This window comes from Alligator sinensis, unplaced genomic scaffold (genome assembly GCF_000455745.1).
Source record: "Alligator sinensis unplaced genomic scaffold, ASM45574v1 scaffold1002_1, whole genome shotgun sequence".
Taxonomy (NCBI): Eukaryota; Metazoa; Chordata; order Crocodylia; family Alligatoridae; genus Alligator; species Alligator sinensis.
In genome coordinates, this window is record NW_005842710.1 from 127,269 (window position 1) to 136,017 (window position 8,749).

Genomic DNA, 8,749 nt, shown 5'->3' on the forward strand with positions numbered 1-8,749 from the left:
CGTCCAAGTTGCTAATAAAGAAATTGAACAGTGAGGGCCCAAGGACCGAGCCCTGGGGGACTCCACTGCCCACATCCCTCCAGGTCAAATATGACCCATCCATCACCACTCAGCCAATTTGTGACCCATCTGACTGTATAGGCATCAATGCCACAGTTGCCTAGCTTTTTAATGAGAATGATGTGAGAGACAGTGTCAAAGGCCTTCCTGAAGTCCAGAAAGACTACGTCCACCGCGACACCTGTGTCCAATGATTTTGTGACCTGATCATAGAATGCAATCAGGTTGGTCTGACAGGACCTGCCCCTAATGAATCCATGCTGGTTGCCACTGAGCATCATCCCCGCTGCTGGTCCTTCCCAGATGTGCTCCTGGATAATTTTCTCAAAAAGCTTCCCCAGGATCAAAGTAAGACTAACGGCCCTATAGTTGACTGGGTCCTCCCTCCTTCCTTTTTTGAAAATGGGGACCACATTGGCCTTCTTCCAGTTGTCTGGCACCTGGCCAGAGCACCATGAGTGCTCGTAAAGCCATGCCAGGGGCCCCTTGATAACCCCTGCCAATTCCCTCAGAACCCTGGGGTGGATGGCTTGCCATATGCACCCATTCAATGACGGTTTGTCATATGCAATATTTTCTTTGCATTTTGCATCTATATTTAATACCCAACTTGTGGACTCTGCTACTTTAATAAAAATACCTTTTTGTTTTTCCACTTTTTTATTATTCCCATTATTTTGCTCTTAATATAAAAGTGGTACTCAGAGAGCAGCTGCTCTACACTCTAATCATTTTATCTATTATAGACATAACAGTTTTGGATGTCATCCAAAGACTTCCGGAACATTAAAGTAGTCTTCTAGCAGCCATGGTGCGCAGATACATTATATATTATCGGTCAGGCAGCCTGTTCCTAAATAGTTGTTTTGGAAGCCAGATGAGATGACTTCAGTGAGGAACCTTTGCTAAATTCCCACATGAAGGAATGCTGTGCCATTCTTCCAGCCTGCCTGTGGCTTCAGTTTTCAGAGACCCACATCCAGAGAGAGACAGACAGACAAAAGGCAGCTGCAAAATCAGGAGGATCCCAAACCAGAGAAACCAGGAAGACTGGCTGAAGTCAGAAAAGGACTCTGTCCCATCTACACCTGAAAAAACAGGAGGTAACTTTTGTTTAAGTCAACCAACATTACAGCGTTTCCAGACTGTCTTTAGGACAAAACACCTCTGCCATTTCATTCGCTTCAATTGACTGGTGGTGAGTAAATTTGGGGTCTATTATCAGCATATCATGAATTGTTTCATCTTATTTGGACTTGGTGCTGACATGTCAGCTGTTTTTACTCAGCTTGGCCATACACTGATTTCTGGTTTCTACAGGTTCTTGATCAGGGATCCTCATTTTCTCTGTTTAAAAATTGCAGACTCTCAAATTAAAACCCCCCAAATCCATGATTAAAATGAAATGCCACTGTATATATAGGTATCAATTGAACACAATGTTTTATTGATATAGTTACAATTATAAAGCAATTGGTAAGCCTACCAGTGCCTCAATCATTATAATAAAATACATTCTAAGTACCTATAAATTTTAGCACTATGATTTTGGGTTTTTTATCATGGAAAATCAGAGCTCCCCCTGCCCCCTTATCTCACCAGAATGTAAATCAAGCCCCCCCCCCTCCTCATGGCACCCCTCACTCCCCACCCAGAGCCCCACAGCCAAATTGGTGTCCCTAACTCCCCATCCACAGCCTCCAACCCCTGCTGGTGCCCCTCACTCCCAATCCTCAGCCCCACCACACTCCACATCTGCCAGAGGTATGGGACCAGGGAACTGAGTCTGCAGCCCCTGCCCCTCACAGCAGCACCCAAGCTCTGGATGCTTCCTGTAGGAGACAGTGGCTGGCGCTGCAGAACCCAGCTCCCCCTCCCTGTTACAGGCTTGGGTTCCCTGCCCTGCTGCTCTTCCCCCCAGGGCCTCAGCAACCCAGCAGGTGGGGTCCAGTGCAGCAGAGCAGGGCTGGGGTGCAGAAGCTCCTTGCCATTGCAAGCCCTGCACCACCCTGGCCCCTGGCAAGGTGCCCCTTGCCTGCCCAACAACAGCAAGGGGCATAACTCCACACTACCACCCCCACTGCCACCGGGTGAGCATAGTGTGCTTTGCCGGGGCAGCACAGGACTTGCAGCAGTGACATCGAGCTTTCCCACCTGGCCCTGTTCTGCCTTGCAGTGCCAGGTCCTGCCACGTGGTCCATGGAGGCCCCAGGCAGAGGGCAGCAGGGCAGAAAGCCTGAGCCTGCAGCAGCCAGCCTGCACCTACCTCCACCCCATGCATAGATGTGAGGGGCATATGCCCCCCAACCCCCTGGGAGTGTGTGCAGCAGCAGGGAGTCTCCCCTCGCACCCTGGACAAGCTGCCCATGGCCCTGTCCTGCTCCCTACTGGGGCCCTGCAGCTGGACATTCTGCCCCTGGGCCCCAAGCCCCATGCACCACCTGGCAGAGCAGCAGCCCCATCCCTGACTAACTCCCTCCCTCCCTCCCTCCCTGTGGGAGTCTCAATTCCATCCCCTTCCCCCTGCCAGACTTACCTGCAGGAGCTGCTTTCCAGGCTGCCTGGTGGCCATGTGCATATATGTGCACATGGTACCCCCCCCAACCTAACTGCCCTCCTCCCACTCCCTGCCAGCCCCTTGCAGGCTAGAACTCTGCCAGCCTGCAGAGAACTCTTTGCAGAAGTGGAAAATCTGTGTGTTTCTCCCTTAAAATTAAAAATCCATGTTTTTCTTGGTTAAAAGGGAAAATCCATGATTTTTTCTGTTTTTCCGTGGGAAACAGAAAACCCAGATTCCTGGTGATGACAGCCATTGAACAAATAGCTGTAGTACGTGAAGTTCACTGCAGTGTGAAAATGCTTTCAGAAAACTTCTAGGGTGTTATGGCCACTCTCCTGGTTTGCCAATGACATATCAAGACCCTCTGGGCCAGAAGACAGTTTTTACTTGACTGCGTTGGCATGGCTTTTTATTTTCTTCTCTATCCACTGTTGTGTAATGCTCCCCCCAGCATCGTTTGAAGATTGGCCAGTTGCTCAACACCTTCCTCTCCACATTGATGAACTTGGGAACAGATATCTGGCCCACTATCATGATTTTACTATCAAACACACCCCAAAATAGAGGTTTCTCAATATCAAGACATAATCACACCCCGAGACTCCCTATTCAAAAGCGATATATTGTAACAAAGGGCAAGGGTTGGACAAAATAACTGCTTCAAGACCTTGGCTTTCAGGGTGTTACCCCAGACATAGCACAGGGCTAAAACTGAACAAAGCCTATCAAGGAAAGTTTGAAATACAGACAAAATTAGGAACAGGAAGTTTCTCTACCAGAAAAGAAAGGGAGAGCTAGAGATGCCTGAGGGGATCATGGGAACAAGCAGTAGCCCAGGTCCAAAGCCTGTCCAACACTGGATCCCTGCAAAAGAATCTGGAATTGATCCGGGGGGGGGCTTGGCAGATACCCAAATGGAGAGAGGCTGAAAGTTGGAACTGATCTAAAGAATTATGAAGCAGGGCCATTCAAACACACTCCAGAATATAGGCCCCTGGGCAAAATTAAAGAGTATAAGGAAGGGTTCCAGGGGTGGGCAAAATGCAGCCTGTAGGCCAGATACGGCCCGCCAGGCCATTCTACCCAGCCCACAGGGCTCCTAAAAAATTTAGAAAATGAATATTTATCTTCCCCTGGCTGCCTGTCATGCGGCCCTCGATGACTTGCCAAAACTCAGTAAGCGGCCCTCCACCTGAAATAATTGCCCACTAGACTATTCTGTGGGCTTCCAAGAAGTACGGGGTAAATGTTAGTGAGCCAAAGCAGTGGAACTTATTGAGCCCTGAAGGAAAAAGCTGAACACTTTGTGGGAAGCCCAGGACCCAAGAGACGACTGACCTGTGCCCAGGCCCCAACGATTCCTGTGCCATTCCTGGGAAGCCCTCCACTGGGGCTCAGGGACTGGGCTGGGCAAGGCCCTTCCCTTCTAGGCCAGCCTCCTCCTGTACAGGCTGCTTTAGCGAAGCAAGGGGACACTAAGCCTGGCTCTGGCGGCCTCTCCTTCCTGAAGCATTCCCCCATCCCTAACCCCCATCCCTCTCTCTCTCGCATGCACACTCCTGCTGTCACCTCCACCCATCCCCCAGCCCATCACACCCCACAAGTGGTTCCTCAGACCAGAAGCCCCCACAGGCCGGGATCTCATATCCCAGCACCAGTGTGGGTACAGTGCAGGGCTGCAGTGCTGCAACTCCCACCAGCAGGTCCTCTTCCATCTAGCAGCTCGGGATGCAGGGTGTAAGATGTGTAGGGGGATGTGGGGTTTAGGGGGAAGGAGTGTGGGGGTGGGTGGGGGATTTTGGGGGGGCTGTGGATGGGAGTAGGGGTGAGTGTAGCATTTGCAGGGGTGAGGTTTGTGGGGGCAGTGGGGCTTATGCAAGGGTTGGGGTGGGGTGAGGTTTGTGGGTAAGGGGTTTGTGAGTAGGGGTGTGGGGGTTTTATGCTTCTATGATAAACAGTTATAAAGGGATCATTATCATGCTACTTAGCAGAAACAACCCTAAACATACTATAGGCCTTCCACAAAAAAGATCAACTTTCTTAGATATTTATTCAGGGAGGCATGAACTTAGCGAATCATTTCCTTTACAGTTAAGAGATTAGAACAAAGAATCTATTCTCAGGAAAAAGAAACAGGCCTATGATTCAGCCTGGATGATACAAGTGCCCAGTGTACACATATGACGCACACTGCTATGATCTCTGCAGGCAGCATACACACCAAATAAAAATATTTCTCTGCCAGAATATGCAAGGCACTAGATGTTGGATACTGAGCAGGAACTTGGCAGGCAATTCTCAGTGGCTGGATTTCAGACTATTAATTAGGAAACATTTACAAGAAAATCAAGGGAAAAATAGAGTTAGTGAGCATGCAATGCTAAGATTCAGAAGACAATCTGCTCCAGCCTGGCTCTTGCAAAAACTTGTGTCAGGCCCCAGGTGTTAAAAAGAAAGAAAGGTAAGGGATTGTTTCATTGATTCTTCACTGTCATTATCATTAATTGCTTTAATTGCTGTTCTCTGCATCTCTCCCTCTCGCTCTGCCTGTCACCCCGCAACTGACCTTTGGTTCCCACTTCCCTCTCTTTCTCCTGATAGTCCATGTCTATACACAGCTGAAAGGAAGTCCCTCCAATGTTTCTGTATTCGCCTTTCTATCTGTCTGCAAGTCTCAGCAGGTCCCTACCCATCCTCCTTCTCTGTGTCTCATTTTGTCCCCAATACCCACCATGGCCATTATCTGTCAATCAGTGTGTGTCTGCTGTTCATGCTCACTGTTGTTTGGCAGTTTCAGATATGGAGCTTGGGGTGAGGCTGGTATTACTGGAGAAAAACTGTGATGCAGAACGACAGTCAATAATTGCCACATATCCCCTCTTGGTTAACAGGTTTGTGCACTGGAGAGGGTGGCCCAGCAAATGTCAGTAGAGATTTCATGATGGGTGAGTTAAGCACACCTTTCCCGACTCCTACTCAAAATCCCTCGATCCCTGAAAGCCCACCAGGTGATACAAGTGAAAAGGTCACAGGTGGCATCACGCTGTTCATCTGCCTCTTGGGGCTGGTGGGGAACGGGATCGTCTTATGGTTCCTTGGCTTCCGCATTAAAAGGAACCCCTTTACCACCTACATCCTGAACTTGGCTGTGGCTGACATTGGTTACCTCCTCTGCACTTTTGTTTTCTGCACGACTGAGTTCATAGAATATGTCTTTGTTTCGGATGGTGATGATGATGAACAAAAATTACAGAAGACATTTGATGAACTCAGATGGCTCATGTACAATGCCAGCCTGTACGTCCTAACAGCCATCAGTGCTGAGAGGTGTCTGTCTGTCCTGTGCCCAATCTGGTACCGATGCTATCGCCCAAGACACTTATCTGCCATTGTATGTGTCCTGCTCTGGGCTCTCGCCTTCCTCATGACTGGAATAAGGTCTTATGTGTGTTTTAATGAAAACTTTCAAAGCTGTCAGAAGGCAGCCATGTCTATGTATGTGCTCAGTTTCCTGATATTTGCTCCCATCATGGTGATTTCCAATCTGATCCTGTTCATCACAGTCCATTGTAGCTTACAGCACCGTCAGCCTGGAAGACTGTACACTGTTATCCTGCTCACCGTTCTCTTCTTCCTCCTCTTTACTGTACCCCTCAGTGTCCAGAGTTTCTTCCAGCATTTTAACTACTTTAACATGTCCATTCAGACCTGTTTCATGCTGGTCTCTATCAACAGCAGCATCAATCCAGTTATTTACTTCCTAGTTGGGAGCTACACAAATCGTCAATTCAAGGCATCCATATCAACTGCATTCCAGAGGGTCTTTGAAGATACAACTGATTCCACAACCCAGAGAAGCTCTGTTAACAGACTCAGCAGGGGGACAGCCACTGAAATCTCAGACAGCACACAATCTGAAACACTCACTTCTAGAGACAGAATTTCCTCTAGGTTGTAGAACTGGACATGGAAGAGGCCTTTTGGTCATCCATCTACAGTATTGCCTGGTTGCAAATTCTTTTTTGTGTATACTCAAATGAAAGTTATAATATCCTAATGTTAATTGTCCCATAGTGATCTCTACTCCATGATGAACATAATGTAATCCTTTAAAGGCTGTTGGCACTGCATGGTCAAATATCACCTTCCAGTTATCCTCCTAAGCTGTGGTCTCCTAGGTATTTCATGCTTTTGTGTACACCTCATTTTTCCCAGTGCTCTCTTTTCTTCTGTATCTAGCCAACATTTGACATCAATAAACGGAATTAGCATCTCTTAGTTAAGTGTGGAAAAAAACACTTGACTTTCTGTCTGCAAATATTTCTCTTGAGAGGTATTAGCACCAGTACACGGAGTGGCATTTAAGGAAATGGTAGTGCACTTTTTCTGCGAGGCTTTTACTATGGATTGTAAAAGTCACATCTATCTGCTGTCATTAGTGAAACAGGTTGCAATGTTGGCTTTTAATTTTGGTAGAATTTTGAAGGAGATCAAACTATACCACCTTCATGTGTTTTTTCCTAAAAATAAGTTTCCACCCATAAAGAAAATTTCTAAACTTTAATTCAGGAATTTTTAGTCATCTGTTGTATTAGCAAAATATCTATGCCTTTCTCATAGTAACTTATGCCTCTACTTATGTTCCAGTGAAGCAGAGCAAGGAACAAAGTTAAAAAATATGAAAAATAGCAGTAAAAAATATCCTGAAAAAAATAAAATGTAGATATTGCAGAATAATATTTTCCCATGGAATTGTTGATTCTGTTGAGACTGTTTGTCATTCACTTTTGTTGTGGTAATGTTCAGTGCCAATACTTCTGGGTAGGGAAGAATTTCTCCTCTGTGTTGGGACACAGCCTAGCACAACAGAAAAATAAATGATGGTAAGTGTCTGACTATATACCCTGTCTTTTCCCCATGCTCCCAGGGACCAGGGACCCTTCTGAGGAATAACTCATTAACCAAGATAAGCCTTTTCCATCTGACAATCTGGGAAATAGCCTTTTCCCTCATGTCTGTGGTCCCCATATCGATCACTGGTGGTTCAAGAAATATCATATGTTAATGCTAAGTCACTGCACCTTGCATTTAACAATCATTCGATAAAATAAATGGAAGGCAGTGCATTGGGGAAGTTTCTGCTCCACTTGGAGCAAGGCTCCGGTTGATAACAGAGTCTTGCTCTGTCTCACTGATCTAGTTTATTCCCTTCTACCTGGTTCCACATATAAACCTCTCTGAGCTGCCCAGAAGGCCAGCGTGAGGATGCACCTGGAACATAGGTGGCTGGGTCTGCAGTAGGCCCCTAGGAGCAACCTGGGGGTCAGCAGGGCAAGGGCACATGTTACCCGAGCCGGGAGGGGAGATCCAAGAGATGTACCCCAATATATAAGCTGAGGTCAGGCATCAGAGAACCGGTGCTGAGTTCCAGTGAAGATCTGAGGTCAGGGTCAAGGAAGCCAATCTGAGTTAGGATGCTGGGGAAACCAGAGACAGCAGGGCCAGCATTGTGGTACAGGGGCCATCCAAGATCAGGGTCAAGGAAAGTCAAAGCCAAGTCAAGAGCCAGGAGAACCAAAGAGCAGTAAACACAAGGGTTGCCAGAACAGACTGAGACTGTGTGAAGGCACTCAGCTCTTAAGCAAAAACACTGAAGGGTTGGCTCTCCTCCTCCATTTTGCTCCCAGCAGGTCCATGCTCTGGCACCCTGGGTGACTCTATTTTGACAGAGGATGAAAGAGAATTGCAAATTTCACCTAAGTACTCAAAACAGCCATCATGCAATGAGGTGACTGCCATTTGGGTATATCAAGTGAATTGGGACCTAATCCTAGGAGGAGGCACACGACAAAAAAGTGGTTCATAAGGTAACAGCAAGTAGCAAAGTGTAGTTTTCATTCGGATAGTGAGTTCTACCCTGAGCGTCCACAAAACACCTTCCTCATATTCTGATTGTTTCATGAAAGGTGGCACTGGGATTTAATCCCTCCTTTTGTGCATTTTGTGAGTTTAGGTAACATCTAACTATTACACAAGGGAGAAAGGAAGTAAAAGCTATCAAACTTATACAATGTAAAAAATGATATACTAATATAACTGAAGGTAGGAAAGGCCATATCACTGCACTAA

The 8,749-nt window shown here is 46.9% G+C and overlaps 1 protein-coding gene across 1 annotated transcript; it reads left to right on the forward strand.

The window, feature by feature from the left end:
- Positions 1-4,972: 4,972 nt before the first annotated feature.
- On the forward strand, positions 4,973-7,271 carry LOC102371935 (mas-related G-protein coupled receptor member H-like). Its single transcript, XM_014524933.2, has 2 exons — positions 4,973-5,081; positions 5,512-7,271. Exon 2 carries the CDS (start codon positions 5,559-5,561, stop codon positions 6,576-6,578), a length of 1,020 nt encoding a protein of 339 aa, XP_014380419.2. The 5' UTR covers positions 4,973-5,081; positions 5,512-5,558; the 3' UTR covers positions 6,579-7,271.
- The last annotated feature ends 1,478 nt before the right edge of the window (positions 7,272-8,749 follow it).